The sequence below is a fragment of the Musa acuminata genome, chromosome BXJ3-8 (genome assembly GCF_036884655.1).
Source record: "Musa acuminata AAA Group cultivar baxijiao chromosome BXJ3-8, Cavendish_Baxijiao_AAA, whole genome shotgun sequence".
NCBI classification, from domain to species: Eukaryota; Viridiplantae; Streptophyta; class Magnoliopsida; order Zingiberales; family Musaceae; genus Musa; species Musa acuminata.
In genome coordinates, this window is record NC_088356.1 from 50,147,824 (window position 1) to 50,172,816 (window position 24,993).

The 24,993-nt window shown below is 36.6% G+C and overlaps 2 protein-coding genes across 3 annotated transcripts; one reads left to right on the forward strand and one right to left on the reverse strand.

Annotated features, from left to right (window-relative positions):
* Positions 1 to 52: 52 nt before the first annotated feature.
* On the reverse strand, positions 53 to 16,813 carry LOC135645780 (aminopeptidase P1-like). 2 transcript variants are annotated; one of them, XM_065164501.1, is made up of 16 exons: positions 16,583 to 16,813; positions 16,252 to 16,315; positions 11,532 to 11,671; positions 10,582 to 10,866; positions 10,334 to 10,456; positions 8,985 to 9,293; positions 8,553 to 8,639; positions 6,773 to 6,840; positions 4,414 to 4,480; positions 3,867 to 4,001; positions 3,663 to 3,743; positions 2,377 to 2,431; positions 2,192 to 2,296; positions 2,039 to 2,110; positions 1,564 to 1,688; positions 53 to 488 (listed from the first exon to the last, which is right to left on the reverse strand). In XM_065164501.1, exons 1-16 carry the CDS (start codon positions 16,673 to 16,675, stop codon positions 321 to 323), a joined length of 1,977 nt encoding a protein of 658 aa, XP_065020573.1. In that variant the 5' UTR covers positions 16,676 to 16,813; the 3' UTR covers positions 53 to 320. The 2 variants fall into 2 exon arrangements, with proteins under 2 accessions (XP_065020573.1, XP_065020572.1); XM_065164500.1 differs by having other exon boundaries at positions 4,414 to 4,489; positions 16,583 to 16,771.
* A 7,148-nt stretch (positions 16,814 to 23,961) lies between these two features.
* On the forward strand, positions 23,962 to 24,868 carry LOC103995787 (homeobox-leucine zipper protein HOX14). The gene is made up of 3 exons (XM_009416482.3): positions 23,962 to 24,116; positions 24,187 to 24,479; positions 24,550 to 24,868. Exons 1-3 carry the CDS (start codon positions 24,008 to 24,010, stop codon positions 24,775 to 24,777), a joined length of 630 nt encoding a protein of 209 aa, XP_009414757.2. The 5' UTR covers positions 23,962 to 24,007; the 3' UTR covers positions 24,778 to 24,868.
* Positions 24,869 to 24,993: the final 125 nt, after the last annotated feature.

The following is a 24,993-nucleotide window of genomic DNA, read 5'->3' on the forward strand; positions in this document are numbered from 1 at the left end:
CATATTCTATCTAGTGTAAATTTGGACCATTCGATTGCGATTAACATCCATCTAGAAAAAACATATAATTATTAAAAGTTCATTCTGCACTCTCTCATGCACGCCTAAAGTTCAATCGTTGAACGCCGACAAGACCTTCACCCAGATCTATTGTCGAACTACCACGGAGTATATATAACTTTATTCTCAAACGAGGAAGGACACTACATAAAAGACAGTTTTATCTGTTTCAAGATATCTTAGAGCTACTTGAAGATTATTGATGCAGCCAACGGATCCACATACATGGAATAGTATGCTGATAAGAGCCTCGAGCAGCTTCAGCTGGCTATGATGATGGGCTCGGTTGATTTCTTAAGCCATTCCGTCTCCTGCTCGTTCATGTATGGTGCTAAAACCTCTCTGCAATCGGAATGGTAGAGATTTATCCATTCAATTTCTTCAGGAGTCAGCAATGTCAAATCCATCAGTTTCTTCTGGTATGGTGCCTGTAAAAGTGGAAGCACAAGGAAAGTTCACTAATAAGATATTAAGTCAACAGTGGAACAAATATTATGAGACTAAATAAAAAAATCACTAAGGGTGAAAAACTAGCTGCCTAACTTTTGTATTGACACCTAACATTTCATGATATCTGGTGATGTGAGACTAACTTCTTAAGATGTTTATAAACAACATAATGAATGAAATGGCAACCGTGGGCAAATTTTGAATGGTATTTTAATTCATGAGATAACTAGATGAAATGTTGTGAAAAGAGGGGATAAAATATCATAGGCGGGTTAAGACACCCAACCCCAGATCAGGAAAAAGATATGGCATGATCATGAAACTAGTGTTGAACAATTACTTTTCAAAAGATATACACTAGTGAAGAGGTTAGTCAATAACTACGTATGTAAAGTCTGCTGAGCTTTTGAAGGTGACCATTGTAGATGACAAATCATAGGTAGGTGTTTCCTTGAAAAAATGCTAGTTTTGGCATACTGTAATTGTTTTGTATGATAACATCAATATGTAGCCTCACTGAACCATACACATTTTTATATGCCGAACATCTCACGCACTAAACCATTATGGCATATCCTTACTAAATGCAAGATCAATACGTATTAGTAATAAAATAGAAGGTGACTAGCCACAAACAGAAGATGCCTACGAGATGCTTAACATTAAAATGCGGTTACTTGTGGACTATGCAAATCAAAAGACAAAGAATTACCAGCATTCAACATGCAGCACTTAGTATCAACCTTCAGGTAATATAAATTTAGCACAAGAGGTTTAACATGCTCAAAAGGCTAATTGGCATATAGAAAGATCCACATTTCCATGACAAAAGAACAGCCATTGGAACTCCACGGACAGGGAAAGTCCAGAAGATTCAACAGAAATCTCTGCTGTAAGATGCAATTTGGGTCAATGTAGAAGACATAAACAACAATGAGCCACAACCCCAGCCTTATGTTCGTAAAAGAAAATATGAACACTTAGCAATCACTTGAGTCATCGATTACTTAGAACCATGGCAAAAGGGTTCAAAAACAATGGTAGTTAACTTACCCAAGTTATGTGCTCAAACTCTAAATAACCTTTTTCACCAAAGTTGAATGATGTTTTTGCCTTGTTGACTATAAGAACATTCTCCAATCTAATACCAAAATTTCCATCCTCATAATAACCAGGTTCTGCAGGTAAAAAGAGAGAATTATCAAACAGAAACTTCAAATACAATGCTTAACTGGAAATTTAAGTTCAAATTCCAAAACCTATGACTTATGCAAGTAATTGACAAATCTTGCACGTGAGCAATCTAGATATGTATACATAAATAAAACATAAACTCTAAAAGACTTATGCATGTAGTAATCTAGAATAGACAAAACAGAAAACAGATTTTATAAAGAGGTATTTACTGTTTGAATAACCTTGGAGGATATAAATGAATTAGTAATTTCTTTCAATTTAAAAACAAGAACTTGAAAAAGGACCAAACATTGCCATTCAAGTAACTAAACAGATTGAGAATGTATACTACCATCAGTAACTGTCATCGATGCTTGAATTGCCACGTTTCGAGCATGAGGTCTGAAACTGATTAGATGTGGGCCTACAAGATGAAGTTCAGGGTTCTAATGTTCCCTGGATCACAAATGTTGTGAAAAAAGGTAACAGAAGAACAAATTACTACCTTCATGAACATTAAGGTAAGATCCAATCCCATGACCAGTCCCATGGCGGTAATCGAGACCATTCTTCCACAAAGGAACCCGAGCGAGAATATCAAGAGCATGTCCTGTGACAAGCAATGATTCCAATAAGGCAATTGAATGTGTTGTCAGAGTACTAGATGTAGGCATTCTAAATCAATCTTACCAGTGGTTCCATTTGGAAATCTTGCCCTACCCAAGGCAATGTGGCCTTTGAGGACCTATTTATTGTAAACTATCAGATACAGTCGATGGACAAGTACTAGCGGTTATAACAGAAAGGATACATCAAAGAATATATATTAAAAGAAGTACTTGAACCTTAAACATACAATGTGAAAACAAGCATCACTTTTGTCTACAACCAACTTATAAGTTATAATAAAGGTAATGTTCAATAAAATAAATGAAAAAGAGAAATGTTCATAGAGTATTTGATAAGCTTCTATTTAACATGTTCAGCAGGAAAAAGAAAAGTCATAAGCCATTATTTATGATGACTCACTGCCCAGTCTTGAAACTGACAATTCAATTTGTCGAACCAATGTCCATCAACTACGTATTAAATGTGAGCAGATAACAATTACTTACATGGCACATGACTATTACATGGGTGTGCCACTCAATTGACCTCTAGTTTAATGGAATCTCTCCATAAAGTAGCATTCAAAGTTCAAACAACTGTCTCTAGAGTCTAGAGTCCAGACACACATCGTATCTGTGATCATCATATCCATCTTATCTGAGTCACTTCGAGACCAAGCCTATATTTCTTTTGTTGTCAAGCTTAAGGAAATCATCACACAAACGAAAGAATTAGTTCAGACGAGTTTCTTTGGAGAAGTCTGAACATATAAAGGAAAGTATATATATTTTGGGTGTCTTCCTAAAAACCAAAAGATAAAAAAGAATAGAAGGAATAGCATAACCAAAACCATTAAGAATGCATGATGCATCAACCTAAGTTTATTGTTCAACTTCAACCTCATCCTTTCCTTTACGAAACCCTAAATGGACACAGGAGAGAGGACTGGTGCATGGTCTAGAGCTAGCTAGACCTTAATTAATTTCTATAATTTGTGGGGTTCACAGCCTAAAATTAGGATGATAATATAAACCCAAAAGCATCTGGTTCTACCCTTCTCAATTCACCAAGAAACAAGTTCTTGTCAGTGTCAAAACTCAGATATATCACCATCTGTACAAGCAACCAAACATCCTATATAAACCAAACCTGAAATTTTATTTAAACTATTGGAAAACATATGTAATGACATTCGTACACTGACACTCAAGGAATTTGAGGTGCACAGTCCTGAAATAATATCTTACAACAATATAATCAACTTCTGCATGCTAAAAGACAAATATCTATTATCCAATGTAGAAACAAGAAAAACAAAACCTATTTACTTGACAAAGCAATCTTAAATATGAAAGAGTTCCTATTACCGCAGTATAGCATGATTTCTCATGAGCTGAAGGTTTGCCAAAATGCACAGTCCTGGTTATATCGGTTGTTCCATCTATATACTTTAAAGAATATGCAGTGTTAATAGATGCCAATCAGTTGAAGAAAATTTAGTTTTACCAGAAATAGCATGGATGGAACTGCAAATTAAAATTTGTAGAACTAAAATTAAGCATCATAGAAACCTGTCCCCCTGAATCAAAAAGATAAATGCTGTCAGCATCAAGTTCGGAACATGTATCTGCTTCAGGAGAATAGTGAATGATTGCTGCATTGGGACCAACTGATGAAATGGTTGGAAAACTCAGCCCTCTGAAGTTCTGGAAAAAAATCATGCCAATCGATTAGCAATAATCATATACAAAATTTCATGCAAATAACAATCCAAGAAACAAAAGTCTAAGTATCACTCCATGACCAATTCTAGTTCTAGCAACTTTGTTAAGACAGCCAAAGAAGATGCATCAGATGCTGATGTAAAACGGAAAAGAAATATCTTTGATTCCAGAGTCCAAGCTACAATTCACGTAAGAAAAGCAAAGATGTCATTATTAAATTTGAACCAAAATGTGCCATGAACAGCAATACATAGTACATACAACAGTGATTTTGTAATGCCAATATTTTGTCCTAGGCTATGCATCCCACAACCGGGAGTGAAAATTCAATCACAGAGCTTACTGTGGCAATGATTTTAGTGCTACAGAAGATAAGGAGTTTAACGAGGCATACTTCTTGTTTAGAACGAAAACCTTCTAATTTGTCGCTCACAGATACCTCTGTCAATTTCAACGTATCACTGCACAAACTAGAAAATGTTTGGTGAGAAAGAAAAACTAGCAAATGCAGGCAAAGAAACAAATAGAAAGATTGACCATGCATTTGAATCTGTAAGACAAAAAAAAAATAGATGCAAAATTTTGAATTTTGATAAAAAGACACTAGCTAATTTCCTTTCACCACCATTCAGCAGGAAATTAAAACAAACTATGGAGAGATTAATAAACCTTGAAAATCATCCTTGAAACATGTATGAAACAAGTACTTCTATGGCTTATTCAAATACAGACATGATTATATAGTGACACCAGAAAAATAAGGGCATTGGCATTGCACAACATCCAAGATACCAAAAGTTGGTCCAAGAAACTGGAATAATCACTACTCAGATATAAAATAATTGAAAAACCTTATACAACCATATTAAGACAAGCAAGGGCTAGCAAAAAGAAATAGATCAACATAAAAGCAAATGTATTAAGGCAAGTGTTGTAATTGTAACCAAGGGCAAGCAAGTGTGGAATATACAAGCACACTAAAATTACTAAATAGAACGAATTAACAATCAATTTATTGACATGTCAAGTTGAAGGATTAAAATTTTGGTCCGGAAGCAATACTAGTTTGTAATAGGGACTGGGCACTGATTGGCATATCAAGAGTTGGTATGGGTCAATATTGATCAGCACTGCCTAGAGTAAAGAGTAAAGAGTAAAGAGGAGAGAGAGAGAGAGAGAGAGAGAGGAGGAGGAGGAGGATGCACCGGAGGAGGTGACATCTACGGAAGGAGGGGCAGGATGTGACATGACAAGGAGGAGGAAGTATTACCATGTACTGGAGGAGGAAAAAGAGAATATGACGATGCAAGGAGGAGAAAATAACAGCAACAGCAACACATATCAAAGGAGGTAGTGATGCAAGGAGGCAACAACAGCTACATGAGAAGGCAGCAGGACCTGTCCACACCAGAGTGAAAATGGAGGAAGAAGAGGAAAGAAAGAGAGAACACTTGAGACTTGAGATTTAAAAGAAAAAAGACACCTTGGTACTGGCACCAGGTTGTAAACACATCTTGAACCATTTTAGGTGAGATTAGCTGGTGCACATACTGGTTCAGGTTTAAACGACCAAATAGGTACACAGAACAAATTAAAAACCATTGTCAAGATAATGCCAAACCTAAAGGCTAATTGTTCCTACTCAACTTTTCACAAACAATTAAGTTTGACATTTGCATACATCTGGAAAGGTGGATGGAATTAACCCATTCATAAATATGTTCTTCTAGCACGTCATGATAATTATCTTCATTATTTACTATTAATAAAGCATGGAAAATCCTCAAAGATTCAGAAAATGAAAAAGAAAACAAATGAAAAAAATTGGTAGGGCTTGCAATTTTAGGACAAAGATGCAAAATATTTTCCAATGCATACCAGCTACGTGTTTGGTCAAAACATGTTCCTATATGAACTAATTCATGCACAAACATAGATGCACCTATCTCTAATTTCCTTGTGACGAAAAAAATCAACCTATGACGTTTACAAGTATTGTACAGCATAGATGTCCTAATTGGCTCAAAGTGTCCTAGCTAGATGGTAGAGCTTATTCAAACCAACTTTAATCAACTTGTGTAGTGCAAGTCAGGTTCGATAGGCTGTAAAGTCAGGAACTATGCCAAGGTAAGCTTCAAAGACAGAGATGTGCTACTCCATCTGGAAAAAGATTCCTGTTGGTCAAAAAATTAATCCCGACTTAGCGGCAAGGTAAGAAAAGAGTCACAAAAGTATAAATGAAAACCCAAGGCACAGTTCATATTGTACAACAATGAAGGATTAAATGAAGGAAAAATTATTAATTGTAAGAATCAACCAATAGTAGTATTAAGAATGGGAAAGGGAAAAAAATAAATAATATGCTTTATAGCATATATAGAATTGGTTTTAATGAATGCTAAAACTTATGGGCGAACAAAACTCTTGGTGATAACATGGGTTTAGTCATCCTAACTTGAACCTATGATTTGAAAAGAATCAACTTATCAGAATCAAAATCAAAGAACACTAACAGAAAGTCATTCATGCACATGTCATGATCAGGGTGGTCATTGCGTAACATTTGCTATCACCATACAGTTTCTTTTGTAATTGACTAAAAATCTTCACATGAAATTCATGGGAGTGGTTAACTAAAATTACACTTTCACATGAAACTTGTGAAAGTAGGTAAATAGTGGTATATATCTAAGAAGAGGTGTTGAAGATTTTGTAAAAAGCTAAATGTATTTGTAGATTGTATGGTGTCTTACGAATGTTTTCTCTTATGTGTCCCCTCTCGTTCACTGAAGTAACCAGAAGCTCCATAGATCTCTTGCATCTACAAAATGAAGTTGAGCTAATAGAGGCAGCATCCAACTAAAAAGAACACCTTCATTCCAGAAGTTAACTACACAATACATACTATATAAAAGATTTACAAAAAATCTAGCATGTACGCTATATAAAAGACATTTGATACTACTTGTTGACAAACCAAGATAGTACAACTAAACAATTATTTCTATTTGTTGCTTCCTCATGTCAAGCTGAAACACTTATTTCCAAAAGGTTATTAATTTTTAACACAATGTTAATTACACTAATGAAGCATGATCCATATATGGGAATTGTATTATTTGGTAGCCCTGCTTGCAAGTTAAACAGAAACCATCAGCCAACATAGTAGATTAAGGATTTAACAATAAGCGAGGTGACACACTTAAATTTTCTTCAGAACATAGATGGAGAACTTAAATTTTCTTCACAAAAGGTGCAGCATAGTTATGAGAACTATATTCAACAATATAAGCTGACTGAAAAACTAGGAACCAGAGAGCACCGTAGCCTCTCCTGTTCCATTTAGCTTCAGGATGAAATTTGCTTTCAAGCCTGGAAAAAAAATGCTAACCTGGATGGTTCATACTAAGATTAATTTGCTTCAGGATGATTTATTGAATGTTGCCTTATCAACATTAAATGAAGTTTCATACTAAGATTATTTAGGTAATCAAGGAGCACAATAAGTTAAAAACTAAGATGGATAATGCAGTCATAATCAAAAGCCTCAACCTTCTTCATGCAGAATCAGTTCTCTCTCTCCGTAGTTATGATCCCCCATAATTGCAACAAAGTAGACTTACATTCTGAATAAATCTTTCCTGTAAGACTTTTAAAATAAAAAATTACTGATATTGTGATGAAGAACTACCTCATAGTATTTGCTAATTTTCTCCTACCATGAGTCAACAAAAAGATGATAATATGCCTCACTTTCCCACTACTGACTACCAAAATAAATGAAACTATTAAGAGAGGCTAGACCCTGAGCCACCTCCTTGAACAGTCTCACACATTTCAGTTCATACATCAGCTAGGTTCAGTTTACCATGCTAGAAGTATTAAACTTTTGTTATGGACAGGCATGCTTTTACTATATTATCATCCACAAAAATAAAAGAAAAGAGTATACCCATCACATGAGGTTTCTGCCAATGCAGAAGTCTGGGGAGGATCAATATATGCAGTCTTAACTTTAAATATAAACTCAACGCCAATTCCATTTGTATTCATCAACAAAAATCAACTCAACAAATATAATCAGTAGAATGAACTCAGTCATACCTTTTCAAAAACCAGTGAATATACATGTTCAAAGTGATGAACTAAAATGATGAATAAAATCAATGAGATACCCACATAACCACTTGCCATAGTACTATGGATGGGCCTAAGATATGCATAAACTTTTTACACAGACATGATGTGTGATACATACCCAGTTCACTTACATGATTATAGGAGAATGCACACATGTACCAAGCACATGCCAGCCACTAGCATGGTACACGTTGCAAGTCATGTGCTATGCCAATGTAAGACATGCAGATAGTTTTTATATACCAGAATGGAGTGCAGTTTGCACCCAGATCATTGTTGATATAGTATGCACCTTAAAACCTACTGGTAGTACAATCAACACAAATTCAACATCCAATACCATAATTTATAATTTACATTAAGTATGAAAGTTTTAAGTTCATGGTTTTAAACCTGTTTATCCAGCCAAACAAGAAATTGGACAACAGCTGCACCATCTCGAATATGTGCCTTTCTTAAACCATCCAGTTCTGCTGGATTCTGCAGTTTGATCATCAATGATGAAACTTATAAAGTAAGAAGGAAAGATACTCATCATACGTAAGGCAATAAGTCATTCAAATTTCATAATTTTCATTACTCAAAATTTCAAACCCTATATTCATCTGGCATAAACCAAAAGGTCATCTTAAGTTTCAAATCTCACAACTTCTTTTAAAAATAAAAGTGATTAACCGCTTTAAAGTTTTAAATAATTAAGACAACTTATATATAAAGTTTCGTCTGAAAACTTGTACATGACCATACAAGACTAAGAAAGTGTCCCCTTTCTAACATTTAATGCTTAAAAAATCATTCATGAAAACACTATCTTGACTAATATACCTTAATAGCTTTTGCAAGAGCCAAAGGTGATTGCTGCATGAAAACTTGATCAGGGATCAGCTTTGAAAAAAGGGCAAGGTTGCATGAGAAGGGGTCAATCCAGATGATTTTATGCTTGGTCTCTTCCTCTGCATTTCGATCATCTCCAAGCACACCATTAGAATTTTTGCTTGCTTCATGGGATTCAGTTCCAGATAACATGATCCTAGAAGACCCCATAAGCTGTCCAGATGCAAGCAAGCTTACATCTGAGGCAACAATGTCATAGTCCCGGACATCAATTCTATTTTCTAGCATGTAATGGAGTACCTGTCATGAGCAACAACAACGAAAGAAAAGCAATCAAGAACCTACAATCTGCATGCAGTATACTTAACATGTACAAAATTGAAAAAAAATATGTGCATATATCAGTTTTCTAATTAACACAGGTCAAAATGGAGAAGAGGACTAAAGAGTGCCAATACACCATGGGGCTTGACTCCAGCATCCAGTCTCATGAATTATGTTAGATGTGTCAAATACATATGCTTTCCAGGTACTCACCAAGATCTTCTGTCCTCGATTTAAAATATTAACAGAGGTAGTGACACTAGAAGTTGACCTTTCTTAATTCCTGAGGCTTCAAAGTCATTTTTAAACTTCAAATTCTACAGCATCAAAATAATGTATCATATACAAGCTATTAAAATGTATCTCTTTATAGGCAGAGGTATCGTAGAACTGATAACCTGTAAGCCCCAAAAAGAGGATCCATACCAAGAATTTTGGGTCCGTTTTGGACCATTTATGGGATTTATTCACATTATTGGGCATGGATCAAGTATCCATATCCCACAAGCATATTGCACTTGAAATAATTTGTTTCATTGTGAGCATGAACTTCCACATTAACAGAAGAACAAGATGAAACGATGACCACACAGTGGAAAGATTTAACTTTTGAATAAGTAGTCAAGAACTGATAATTAGACTGAGCAATAATAATTGTCAGGTAATCTAAGGTACAATACTGCCTTACAAACAACCAATTTATAGGACACGAACTATGCAACATAACAATTCCAAGTTATTAAACAAATGAAATGAGGAACAATAATTATGACATATACATCGGCATGAACTTATAAACCCATCCGCATAATATGGAATTAGAATTTTGTTGTTAGTTGTGGTGTTTCTATTTGTGAGTACCACAGATCTACAATTTATAGCAATGTAGAAACTGATGTATCAAGCATTCAGACATAAAAGGTTCTTCCAAAGAGAGAAAGAGATAAAAAATTTCCAGAAACATAGATGAACCATCGCTATGAGAGCATTTAAAGAAAAATTCAACTAGAACTAACCTCTGAAGAGATTTTTCTCTTATCCACATAAAAAAAAGCTGAGTCCAAGGTTACAACAGCATATGCATGAATTACTGGACAATAAGCCACATCATTTCCACGAATATTGTACAACCAAGCAACCTACAGAATGCCCCAAAAAGTGAAAAGGAGCTATCTCAAGAATAGTTAAGCAGTTGCAGCAAAACCAAGGTCACTACATAAAAGGTAGTCAGAGGCTTACAGAAAACAGAAGTAGAAGTACATACCTCATCAAGTGAACTGATGATTATACCATAAGCTTTCTCACGAATTAGTTTTGCTCTCAGATCCTTTAACTTTTCTGCTACAGGACATCCAGCAAATTCTGGTGGGTGTATGTTAACAGGTAGAATTTCGGCAGGAGGCCGGTCTTTCCATACTATATCTACCATATTAGTGGACGGCTGAATTAACTTTTGTTTCTTCTTTAAGAAAGCCTGCTCCCACCTCTGATAAGTTTCTACAGAAACACACCAAGGATCTGATCCTATAGCAGCATTGCGTGGTAGATTCTGATTGCGGATGAGATCAACAAATAGCAAATGGAATATATCATTCAGAATTGTCACGAAAATCATATCAACTGTCAGGAAAATATGTTTTCCAGCATGCAGAGAAATTAGCAGCATGCAGCAGGAAACACACCACATGCTCTGCCATATAGACAACTGGTGCTTCTACACTCATATTTGATAAGCAATAAGTAAATTACATTTATTCAGTTTTCCAGCTTTTATATGCATAAAAAATATTACAATCCTTTTCTAAACTTCATTTTAACTGCTTGTAAATGAGGCAAAACACCACGCCAATTGGCAGGGTATGATAGGAAGGTTCAAAATCAAAGTCCAAATCAACACCTTGATGGACGGATGTGATGCTGGTACACAATTGGTACATTGACCTATACCACCCAATATTATTGAAAATAAAATAAAATAAGAAATTCTAATCCTTGTAGAACTATATGGTCTGGTTTTGGTCCTTGACCAACTTATAACTACTTATCATCACAAACTGGTCTGACTAATATTTCAAAATCTTTATGGTACGAACATTAACTCTAACAACTGAACAACAAAAACAAGATGCAGCAGGTACTGCTCTTTAAGCAAATTCACAAATAATATAGAAAACAGATCTCGAGGAACAACTAAAATTTCCAATTATGTCTTACATCAGCCATCCAATTTTCAACAGGTGGATCTTCTCCAATTCGCATAAGTTTCCATCTTTCACTCAGTTGTTGTGTTGCCTGCAAGAAATATCGTCCGTCGGTCCATAGCAATGCCTCATTCATTGTTATAAGAGCCAAACCTATTAAAGATATAAAATTATCTAGTTATTATAAAAATCTGGGAGAATATAGACAAACAAAATGAAAGCTATCCCAATGTCATCAAGGCTTAAGCAAATGTAAATCTTAAAAAAATGATAGGAACAATTTTATCTAAGAAGATGATCATCCAAGTTGTGACCATGGTTCACCGTGCCACCCTGTGCCAAGCAGTCCATAATAGGGGACCCCGTATTACCCAATACAAGATCTGAACCAATCAAAACGATCGAAATCCCACTGTTACCGACCTGCACCGATCGGTAACGATCGAATTTCGACCGATACTGATCAATGGCTAGGATTTGTTGAATTCAAACGATCCATTTGATCTTTCGAACCAGATCTAAAGGGTTTTAAACCCTTTCTACCCCTTCATTCTCTCCCTTTTCACTCTCTCACTCATATATTTCTCTCATTCTCTCATTTGCACTCTATTGAACTCCAAAAAGCTGTGATTTGTGGATTAGATCAAACTTAGGAGGTTAAATAGGGAGAATTAACACCTAAGTTAGAGAAAGAAATCTCTAATCAAATGTATGTGTTTTTTCTTATTTTTGATAATTTATAAGATGATTAAGAATATTCTATGTTCTCAATATCTAAAATGTTGTTTAAAGTCTTTATGATGACAAAATAGTGTTAATAAGAGAGTAATTAAGGCCTTTAATGTTATGATTAATATGTTTAATGTTGATTTTTTCAAAATCAGACACGAGTCAAATATCTATATTTCATGCGTATTAAGGTGATTTACATGTTTGTGATGGTATAACTGGTTTAATTAGGTTTTGATTTATATATCAACTATTGCCAAACACAACTGATGCAACCGATGCTATTATGGAGAGTCGATTACTCCAAGAAACAATTGCTTTATTATCCGACAATGTACTTTAACATTCATTATTTGATTATAAACTATATTTGACATTAATTATTTGTCATGCAAATAAAGTCCTATTTATATCCTTTTTGCAATTGTGTGATGGCTACAATTTAGAGAGGACGCACCAAATTTGAGGAATGTTGTTGTCTATGTACTTTCACAAATGATAACATCAAGTGGTTGCAAACATAACTGGTCGACGTTCATATTGATTCACACGAAGGTTCGCAATAGACTATCATACAGATAATTAAAGAAATTGGTATATGTCCACTACAACATACATCTAAAATTACGATGTGCTGATGAGCTAGACAACGATCCAAAGGAACTAGAGATTGATCCCATCAACCTCCAATTCTACAACAAAGATTCATAATATATGTTAAGAGTGTGTCGAAGCAACGACAAACCAAAAAGATCATTTACTTGATGCGGCAAGAGATCCTCCACGTCCTCTCTTGTGATCCTCCATGAACCAAAAAGACCTTTGCCTTCTCAGCTCTTATGAGAATGGGTGAAACCGAGTACCCCAATTCTCGATCTGTAGTGGACCATTTTCGATCCTTTGTTGTGCAATCGTTCAGAGCTTGTAAAGTTTATTTGTAATTTGCATTGGCTATGAAGTGTTTTCTGAAATGATTGCTTGTGGATCCCGAGTGTGGCGTTTCCTCTAACCCGTTTTCTCTTTTGTAGGTCCTAAGGGACCACGGGAGGTTTCAGAAAGGCTGACTTTTGCGGACGGACACACAAGGGTGTTGCGTGTTTTATCACCGAGGCAACAAAAGAAGAGAAAGCAAATTTCCAACAAGAGGAAGATCACCCTCGGTCAGAACGTGGTGGAAGGAGTCGGACAACGTTGAGTCAAACTACTCGAGGAATTAGAGAAACCCAACCGTCAAAGTCGTCCACCCAACGTGCAAAGGCAAAGACAAAGGGGAAGGCAGTAGCATCAACTACACCATTGGAAATAAACGAGTTGAGCAACGAGACACCTTTTTAATTACATTCAGTAACCTGCTCGGTCTGGAGACATAGTAGCAACATGGATAGTAGTGCCTCAACCAATGATGGTGGTGACATCGGGGAGTCGATGGGCCCATCTACACAATTTGAGGGTTATGCATAGACCAAGGAGTAGAATTTTATGCATGCCACCCAAAATTTATATCGTGGAGTTCGATAAAGTATTGATCAAGTTTATACACGGAAGGGGAAGGGAAAGGCAATAAATAAATTTGAACAAATACGGCAAAGCCTACACAATGTAAACACAGAGCGGAGCTCAACGTATTCACAGTCATCATATTACGAAGAATCTTACGGCCAACAACAGTACGATGATAGTTAGTCATTCTTCTCCAAGCAAGAGTACGTTGGTCGATCTTATGTTACAGAGCAACAGATCAGTGGTGAACGTAGAAATTCCAATATTCTTCAACCTCCACATCAATACATGCCACAATCATACATGTCTTAGGAGCTACCTCGAACACGTGTGGTTCACAACGATCAAACTACGACCATCACCACATTGATGCACCAATGACATGGTGTATCAATATAATATGTCATGAGATCAATTTAAGGATTAGATCCAACAAATATATCAAATGGATATACAAATAATAAGATCGAGGACCCCAATCTAGCGCCCGTGAAGTCCCGTCGTTCTTTTTGGTGATAGAACCAGATATATCCATCGATCGATTACTTGATTCATTTGAATATTAAATTTAAATTATTTAACAAATAATCTAATAATTTAAATCATTTCTTTGTAGATAATTCAACATCAACGAAAGGATAGTCCAGAACGTACCAAAAAATTACTCCTCAAAGCCTGAAAAACATATATACCATTATTATTTCCTAATTTAGATTATTCTTACTAAAATACACTAAATTTATATTTATTTTCAACTTAAAAACCCTAATCTAACTTCTTTTTCAAATTTTTTAGAGCCAATTTCGACCATTTTTTTGTGTCGTCAATATGCCCTGCCATATCAACGGATGGTACATCGGTACGAAGCAATATGTACCATATCGTCGATCGATCGGCATACTGATACGAACCTATAAAGAGAACCATTGTTATGACATGTATTTTATCTAATAAGATAACTACATAAGTTGTGACTTGTAACCCCATGAAATTTGCATTATTGTTATGTGAATACTAAACCATAGCAGATCAAAACATAAGAACTTAAAAACCTTTCCAATGTATTCTGTTGATAAATTAAGTATTATTGTCATATGTAAAACATAGTCAACTATTATATAATTTTAGTCATATATTTTTAGATGTTTCTTAAAGAGTTTACACATTTTAAATAAGTTCTTGATTTAAATGTAGCACTTATTTATCTATTATTTAGTTATATCTTTAAGAGTTTATTAAAATTTGCTATCATTCTTAATATTTTAATATGAAGTGCATATGCACTATGTGAAACCTGGAATTTGCATGCAACAACTATTTTTTAAAACATAGTTCCTTGGCAATAATTCTTCAAACATATGTGAATAACACATTTGTTCAGTGTTTACTTTAGTTCCATGCTATGTATTATTACCATAACTCCAAAAATGGATGATATTATGAATAACAATTAAAAAATAAAAGTGTCGTACTACTCAATATATTATGGAAATAAAAATAACGGGATATAAAGATATGATTATATTTAGATCAAAGACAAATTTTTAACTTAAGGAGGTGGATGTTGCAAAAATCAATCAAGCTATGAGTGGCTAGTGCCAACATCATGGTCAAAGGAAAGTGCAACAAAATCTTAAGAAAGAATATAAGTCAAATTACAAAAACACTATTATAGTACTGACAACCCATACTAAATATAGCAATAACATTTATGGTTTGTGTCAACCATCATAGGGGTGTACCAATCTGCACGACATAGATACATACTCTGCTAGAAAGATATCAACAAGCACAATGCAAAAGTACAATAATCCTTGGCAAGATTTTTACAGATATGAAGTATGTACCTCATTTGAGGTGTTCATTTGAATTTTTTTTATTCTCTACACACTAGTGTACAGGAGCAACCAAATATAATTTTGGAACTCCAAGGAATTGCCAATATTCTTTAACATGAAGAAACTTCAACCTTATATTGCAAACTGAAATGAACAAAGATCTGACTTAGGTACCCATCTAAGTGTCAAATCCTTTTTGTCTTCAGTGTTATACCATACTGACCAAATGTTATGTGAAAACAACATGGAAACAGAAAACAAAACTTTGATGCAGAATGTTTGGTTTCTCATGACACATTCATGTGGAAATAATGGAAGATGCACATGTCCCATTGTCTAAATGGTCTTGTCATCAAACATTCTTTATAAAGGGCCAGGGTAACTAATGCCTCTAAAGGTGCGAAACAATGAGTTAAATTGACATTTTTACCACAAAGAGGCAGCCAAAGATAAATCCACAAGATTCAGCAACTCAATTATAAATAACACATATGTTTCTATTGAGCTAATCTACATTTTGCAAGCACAACTTCCGTTTAAAGTAAGGTTTCATTGTTCATAATGTAATTAAACACAATGCTACTATGCTAAAAAGAAAATAGTCATGGCCCTAAACTTTGAATTTAGTGAATCAACAATCCGAGAGGAAGAGAGAAAGAAACTCACCAGCACTACCAGTAAATCCGGAAACGAAGGCACGCCTTTTGTCCCTCGTGGAGACATACTCACTCTGCGAATCAAAAGGATCACGAGCCATCAAACAAACGACAATTACCCCTCTGCCCAATTCCATCGATCAACCAAACAACCAATGCAAAGCAAACTGAGGGAAATTTCACATAAAGCGTACAAATCCGAGTCCAGATACAATGAGGAGGGATTCTTGACACGAAAGAACCAATCAACGAATTCCGATCTAAACAATGAGGAATCAAAACCCAACATGATGACAATGATTATGATGATGATGAGGAGGAAGAGGGGGACGGGTGGTGACCTGGTGGTTGTCCTCGGAGGGGACGACGAGGGCATCGAGAGGCGGGGAGTGGGAAGCCATTAGGGCTCGGAGGGCGTCGAGGGGGTCCGCCATCAGTCGCCTCTCCCCTTTGCTACAGGGCGATCACGGAACACCGCCGACGAGGATGAATGGAGAGAAATCGGCTGTGAGTGAGGGTTCGCCTCTTCGTTCTTCCCTTATAGGGAAGGGATTGAAGGCGACCGGGGAAACGGCGATGATGGGCATCGAACCGTCGCATGGGGCCCATAAACGTACCTGCATTTTCTACCAGCCCTACGATTCGATACAGACACGTATAAGGGCCTTTTATATGGGTCCCGCTTTTGTTCTCTGATAACACTGGAAGGTGGCGAATGGGTATGGGAAGAATTGTCCTTTATTTGTGGGTCGTCACCCAAGGCGGGCATTTATGTTACCAAATTGATTAGTTAGATTCTTTTATTTTTTGATATGCCCCAAAAATAAAGTAAATTAAATATATTTATACACCACCAGCAACAATAATAACAACTTAATGTTCCAATTATAATCCTTCAGTTACACAGATATCTTATCATCATTGACTTCTCTGTAAGAAAAAAGAAAATTAAAAGTATTTAAATATTTTATTTATAATTTATAGCAAGATCTTTTTGGTCTCTTGCTATCTCTTTTTAACAATCGGCAGTAATTTGTCTCACATCTTTTAACAAGTATATATATTTATTTCTTAGCATATAATCATATCTTCTTAGATAATTTTTTATATTTATCTTTTATCAACATTCAGGTCTACTGTATTGTGGTATACATCTCGTTCAGAAAGGACATTGCGGACCATCTTTATGCTAGGTTTACACTATATCATTCGATACGAGATATGTACGATTAGAATAGTTGAATTCGATCGATATCAATTAAGGGTGAAATTTGATTTAATTCAAATGGTTCATTTGACTGTTTGAACCAAAAGAGTTTTTAAACCATTTTTATCCTTTTTTTTTGTTTACTATATGTAACTCATCTAATTTCTTATTTATATATTTCTCTCATTTTCTCATTTGTACTTTCTTAAATTTCATAAAGCTGTGTGGATTTGCTGAAGCTTGAGAGGCTAATTAGGAAAAATTAACGTCCGCATTAGAGAAAGAACTATCTAATCCGTGTTTTTGATGATTTATAAAATTATTAAGCCTATTATATCTTCTCCATATCTAATATGTTGTTTGAGATCTTTATGATGGTTGAATAGTATTAAATAGGAAAATTTGAGGTCTTTAATATTATGATTAGTATTTTATACTGATTTTTATATAATTAGATTCTTAATGGGTCAAATCTTTGTATTGCAACTATTTGCTAAAACCTCTAAACTAATTGTAAGTGACACAAAGACTTCTGATAACATGATCTGATTTGTTGAGTCAGAATCTGCTTGCAGTGTTTTGACCTTTAATTTCCTTTTCCTCTGGACTATCTGCCACAGAAGAACTCTCTGATTCCAAATCTTCATTATCATTTTCTTCTCATGTGTCTTCTGGAGATAAATACATGGCTTGACACACAGTGTTTGAGCAGCTGGAAGATCCAGCAATGAACAGGTGCAGAAATTAATCCTGCATTATTCTCTTTATGCCAAAAATGTTCAAAGAAACCTCTTTGTGGATGCTTAACATGCAGTCATCTCAGCTGGGGAGTAAGCAAGAGAAATACTTGCTAGAAATAACCTTTACAATCAACCAACACATCACAAAACCAATCTTAGCAGCATGCAGTGTTCTGAAAATTTGTCTTAGGATGTGAAATTTGTGAGGTGCAGAGGTACCTTCAACATCATCAGTAATCCATGGTTTCCTCTCAGGCTGATCTTGCATGCTCTTCTTGGTGGACATAATTGCATCACTGGATTTTGGGTTCTCCAATGTAAATGCTAATCAATGACACCCCTATTGCCAAGGCTAGGCATTGGTGAAGTGCTTTAGTTTGCAAGCCTGGCCCTTCATTTCTTTGTTTCACTGGATCAACCTAAAATGTGACTTCTGCAATGATGCATCTTTGCAGAGCAACCTTAATGCATCTCTACATAAATGGTGAATGCTTAGTAGAGTTGAATTTAAATACAGGAACCGATCGAGAGCGAAATCTAATGTGGAGGCTAACTGCTAATATCGAACAATGATGTGATCGCGACACGACAGATAAAATACAATTATGATCAAAGAATGATACAACTTTCTTTCTTTTCCCTTTCTCCATTAAAATTGCATAGATTGTGTGAGTTTCTATGTCCATCAGCTTTCACAAAAAATGATGTTGTAAAACCAATCAGGGATGAATCATTCCACAGTATGTATATATTAGGCTAAATGTTAATCAGAGGAAGCAAGTGATTTGTGCTGCATATAATTAGTTCTTAATCTCTAAGTAAACAGATGATGGAGATTAGGAATTTGTTGACAACTTCTATAGAAGGCCATTTGGCCTTCTTTGAGGAAGTCACTTTGGTGCTACACTAACAGTTTGAATCTTAGAATTACTTGAAATATGAGTTGCTAACACCTCTTCTTGGAGGCTCTTCTGCTGGTTGAAGGCCCCATGAGGAGAATATGAGAGAGAGAGAGAGAGAGAGAACAGACAAAATCTACAAGATGTGAAAGTGTTCAGTGCCAATCATTCTCTCAACAATCCAGTGCAGACCTCCAGCAGCAATTTGAATCTCATACCTACAGGTTTCACCATGACAAAGCTTCATGCAAGTTGGATAAATGAGCTCTTAAAGCAGTGACAGCAAGCTCTCAAGCTTAAGCTGAAATGTGAGAGAGAACAAATGGATTCTCAAGGAAGAAGACAACAACCTTTATCCAATTGTCCTTTCAGTTGTAGTGACATGTCTATAAGAAAAGACCAAGTGGCTATCAAGCTCCAATTAAATCTTCTTCCCTTTACACACACACAAAAAAAAAAGAAATGGCAGCTTGGGATCTGTGTATGTTCTCTGAAGCAAATTATATTTTGATGGCCACCTGTCGATCTCTGAGAGGTGTTACCAGTCCACTTCCTCCCTAAATCATCATTCTTAATGCCTAACTAATCAAGATTAAGCATAAAGCCTATCATATCTGACTCAAATAACTCTCACATGGTCTAGATTTTGGTGCTATGAGCCTGTTCTGTCAACCCAAACAGCAACTTTCACTCTAGGTCCTCGATCAATGCCAAAGCAGAAAAGAGTTGCCTTGACATTTCATACCTAAGCTTAGGAAGATCTTCACTAACAATCATATTAAGCTCAGTGATTGGTCCTCTCACAATGTGATGAAGCACTTTTGCTAATTTACCTCGGTCTTCGTGACGATCGCTATCCCTTAAAAAATGGCACAAATTACGATACGGTTCGATAATCTTTTACATGATAAACGACAAAAATCAAACGTAAAACATACGTCAATAGATTATTAGGAATTAAATAAGATGACACTCTCCGAGGAGCATGCTTAATGACAAGTAGCCAATAATGCTCTAAGGGTAGGATTGGATTGACCACATTAATCTAGAAATAATCTTAGAGCTTGGAGATTTGGTGGATCATCACCCAAGGTTTGATGGTTTGGCAAGGCATGACAAAGTTGGTAATGGGGAAACAGGGGATAGGGTGTGTCTGAGATAGGGACAGCAAAGATTTGCTTAAGGACATAAACCATGGTTTGTCAAAAGGCTGTGTGGTATAGGCATGTGAAGGAATCCAACACAGAGCATGCGCAACCTCCTCCCAATGCACTCTTTTCCACCTCCATCAGTTGCATATACTATATATAAGTACAGTTACTTTAGATTCAATCAGTCTGGGTTGTTGATAACTTGGAGAACTTTGCTGTCTCAATCAATGAATGACTCATCTCCTCCTCCCATTTCCACACCTTGTTCTGTGTGTCAACTTACTTTACTGGTTTTTTAATGCAACTTTTGATTATGAGATGTGTCTCTGTGATTGCTGATTCAATCAGGTTAGGTCTGATTAATAGTCAAATTATTCTGTAAAGTTAGATAGAGTGTGTTCGACAAAGACTCCTTTAATATTTAAGTTAGAGATAATAATAAGAATTTAAGAGAGAAACAATCCTAAGCTAAATAATAATCATTGACGCTTAGCGAGAAAGTTATTTAGGAATAAGGAGTCGACGGGTATTATATTAGGCGTTGTGTCGAGCTGACGAGGCGTATATATATATATATATATAAATCTATTTTCATGGAGTGAATTGACAAACAACAACTTGTGACACATAATCATGCACATTTTAGATTTACATGATCATGCAAATTATAGATAGAGCACACCATTGGTGATGTTGATGTTCTTAAGACAGTATTAGCCCAAGCAGAACTTGCATGTCCCAACTGTGAATGACCTCATGAAGACAACAGGAGTAGAAGGCTCATTGAAGGCTACCTTTTCTATGTCACCCACTGCATGAGAACACATGTGAAATGATTCATCAAAGACTGGAGTCAGCCAAATAAGTGCACCAATCTGATGAACACAGCCTTTTACTTCGCCCACAGGAAGCCACTGCACTGAAATGCTCACACTGACATCTTCTGCTTTCTCAGCACTAATAATTTTTTTTTGGATTTAAATGATCAGAATTCGAATCACGAAAACATTCTCAGTTCAAGAAATAAGAAAAGTAGCCATCTAGAATTTATGTTGACAGTAAATGTGGGTGTCTCAGAAACTAAAGATGAAGATATTTCTTCTAATGTTCCACAAAGGAAGACCAGAAAAGGTAGGGAAATAATGCAAAAGGATGCTGCTATAGGACTATAAATGGCTGAGGATAAGAAGTATCACGAAGAGGCAAAGGCCAAAAGAGCCTTCCCCTGCTCCTCATTTTTCTTGCATTTGGTAATGTTTTTGGCTACATTCATTTCATGCACGAGTTACATGCAAAGGATGGGATAGGACTGCAGATGGTTGGACAAAAAGAGTAGCCTGTAGAGGCAAAAGACAAAAGGCAAACGAACCTCTCCCGACTCCTCATTTTTCTTGCATTTGGATGGATTCTTTTCGTGCATGAATCGATATGCAGTTTGTGACTTGTTCTAACGACATTAACTGAGTACTGAAGGCTTCCAAGTCATAGTTTTTTTGTGACACCAAAATACTGCACAACATATGCATGTATAGAATGTCATCAGCAGTGTCTTTGGGTCGCATATCATCCGTGAATGGATCCACAGATATCTTTAGGTGATCTCCATGCTTCTTTATTGCAAGATGAAGATGAAGATGAAGATGACGATGTCTTATTCGAGTAGAAGCTCCGAGATGGAATACTTAAGGTAGAGAGAGAGAGAAGAGATCTGAACCTGACATGCTGTCGGAGGATTTCTTACTTATTTACGGTCTAGTAATTCGAAGATTGATGATGATATGACAGATCTGATGATTCCATTTGTCATTCTCTAACGCGTTAGAATTCATATGCAGAGGATGTCTGTCAACACAGTCAACCTTAGATTATAAGTTTCGAACAGCACTTGAAATCATCTCCAACTGCATGAAGGGAAGAAGAAGAAGAAGAAGAAGAAGAAGAAGACAGTGAATGGCGACAGGTGGAGGGATAAGGCGAAGGGTCCCCCTTCTTCCTTGGGAGTCCTCGGCCATGGAGACGCGTGTTAAAGCTTCCAAGGTATGCACCCACCATGTGCCCTTCTCCAAGTGTTCCATTTCTCCAAGCTATCCACTCTTCTCTCCTATATTTGCATGCCTTTGAACTCATCTGCCAAACATACTCTCTACTATTGTGATTGAAGTCAGCAGCTGGAGAATCATTGTGTTGTTGCAAGTCTTCAGGCAAATGTATTCATGAAATGATTCACCAGTTTAAAAACAAGATTAGTACAACAAGAACAGAGACAAAATAGTAGTAGAGACAAAGGGATAAATATTGGATCCTTGATAATATATTGCATGCCACATAATCTCCCCTCTCTTTGTTTCATTATTTTGTTTATTATATTTATTTTAAAACAGGTGGATGTTTGAGATGTGAAGAAGAAATAAGATGGAAGGTTTTGAGGAAACATATATACCATTTATATGTGTTCTTCCAAAATTGTGTGTAGCTGTTTTATTGGCTTGTTTGTTCATCTTTTTATGATGATTGAGATATATCTTACACAAAATTTGTATTCTCATGTAGGAGTTCTTCTGAGGTGCTCAGGTAGCTAACATAATAGTAAGGTTTGTCCATTGTATGATGGTGATTAACAAGCTTAATATCAATGGTGTCCAACTCTAATTTACTCATTTGGGCATAACTTTTAGCTAATCACAGAGCAGACGTCCAAGACAATGTTACTAAATGATGAGGCATGTGGGATGGTATTGAAGATGACACAACAGTCAGCAGCAAAAAGAATGTCTCATTATGCTTCCCACATTTTGTCTTACTTCACTTTGAGCTTTGTTGTGATATATAAAATCAAATTAGTTGACATATCAACCTACCTATTTATCCTCCAATGTGTTTGAAATTTGATTAAAAATATTATTAATGATCAATCATCATCCGACGTATAAACGTCACATCGAAATTATCGTTATCATGAAACAAAAAAGATTCAGATTACCCATTATATATCTTATATAGTCGGTATGGATAAAAGTCCAAAATAGATCGTTCGAAACTCTCCCTCCTATCACTCACGTTGATAAAACGATACGAGGGAGACATTGAGTGGTTATACATTGTCTCATCCAAGATCAGATATAAAAGTTAATAACTGGTGTTATACTAATAGCTCTTTTTCTAAGACAAATTTATACCTATTAAGAAACCTCAATTATTAATTTGAGTGTGAGAACAATCTAATCAACACTAATAGTGATTTTTTCTAACAGTATTAATTACCAAGGTTTCTAGAAAGTCATCTCAACCTTCTTAAAATATTTATCTAAATATTAATAAAAGTGGTCAAAATTATACATCCTTAATTCAAAAAAGTTGAAAGAATGAAAAATCATGACACCAATAAGAACAAAAACATCAATCCACTCAGTGCCTCAAATGAGAGCAAACAAAGCACATCCCCGAATACCCCCGCTATTCAAAAAATGCCCCTGTAGTACATAACACCAAAAAATCCAATCCGTAATTTAAGTCCACAGAGAGGGGTTGTTTCGTCATTTCACAATATTTAATGTTATCGTTGGCCTCTTTGTCTTGACTTCAGCGCTGAGAGGAGAAGAGGAAGTCTGTTAAGTTATCACCTCTGCAGACGTCTCTACACATATATGGCAATGGCGTTCCTGTAGATCTCACCATGATGCGCGGGCATTGTAGTCCATCCGCTCCTATAAATAGGCCTCCAACGAAGCTTCGCGTCAGTGAAGACTGCTATTCTTCTTGAGGTCGGAAGATGGAGAATGGTGGTGTGGCCTCCGAGTCTTGCATGATCCATGAGGAAGGAGAGATGATGCACTTCTCCGCTCTCTCCGCTTCCGAACTCCACCCTCAGATGCCTCGAGGTTTGGCCTACTTCGCCTGTCTCTTCTTGTGATGCCTGTGTCGATGGCCCGGTCGTCATGTGAACTGCAGGAGCGAGGAGAGCGCGTCGGAGGAGGAAGAAGGCGAAGGGAGACGCGAAGAAGCGGCGGCTGAGCGAGGAGCAGGTGAAGTTGCTGGAGATGCGGTTCGGGGAGGAGAAGAAGTTGGAGTTGGGGAGGAAGCTCCGGTTGGCCACTGAGCTCGGCCTCGACCCCAAGCAGGTCGCCGTCTGGTTCCAGAACCGGCGGGCTCGGGACAAGAGCAAGCAGGTGGAGGAGGCCTACCTGAAGCTCAAGCCCGTCCACGAGGCCGCCGTCGTCGAGAAATGCCACCTCGAGAACGAGGTATCCCTGCACAGAGATGCTCAGCCGCTTCTCCTCCGAGGTTGACTGGAATTGCATGGAACCGTGGCAGGTGATGCAGCTCAAGGAGAAGCTTTCGAAAGCACAAGAGGAGATAAGGAAGCTCTCGCTGAGCATGAAGGAAGCCGTCGCCGGCAGCCGCCCGAGCTCATCAACCTCGAGTCATCAACCATTAGTAGCAGACTTAGGAGTGGCGGCGGAGGAAGCTGAGCTCATGTACATACAGGAGTTTGACTTCGGCAACTACATGATGGAGTGGGCATATTTCTATGGACTATGAAGATGACTGCTATTTTAATTGTGGTTTATGTATGTGATTAATCATCCATGTATATAAACATCCCTCTCCCCAAAGCCCATTCTCTCACCAACGATCACAGGAACGACCAGTTTTGGGGTGTACTCGCAGTGTGAAGCAGTGGGGATGTTGTTGCTTTGTGCTTCTTCTTCCTCTGCTCTTCCTTCACTCTGACCGTGTGCTACTCTGTAAAGTGCT

Bases quoted from the DNA above. Each gene is read 5' to 3' on its own strand.
- LOC135645780 (XM_065164500.1), bottom strand. From the start codon at position 16,675: ATGGCGGACCCCCTCGACGCCCTCCGAGCCCTAATGGCTTCCCACTCC. The intron at 16,316-16,582 runs GTCACCACCCGT...TTTGATTCGCAG, and splicing joins CCTCCGAGGACAACCACCAG to AGTGAGTATGTCTCCACGAG. The intron at 4,490-6,772 runs GTAAGACACCAT...AACATTTTCTAG, and splicing joins ACACATAAGAGAAAACATTC to TTTGTGCAGTGATACGTTGA.
- LOC103995787 (XM_009416482.3), top strand. From the start codon at position 24,008: ATGGAGAATGGTGGTGTGGCCTCCGAGTCTTGCATGATCCATGAGGAA. The intron at 24,117-24,186 runs GTTTGGCCTACT...TGTGAACTGCAG, and splicing joins CCACCCTCAGATGCCTCGAG to GAGCGAGGAGAGCGCGTCGG. The intron at 24,480-24,549 runs GTATCCCTGCAC...GAACCGTGGCAG, and splicing joins AATGCCACCTCGAGAACGAG to GTGATGCAGCTCAAGGAGAA.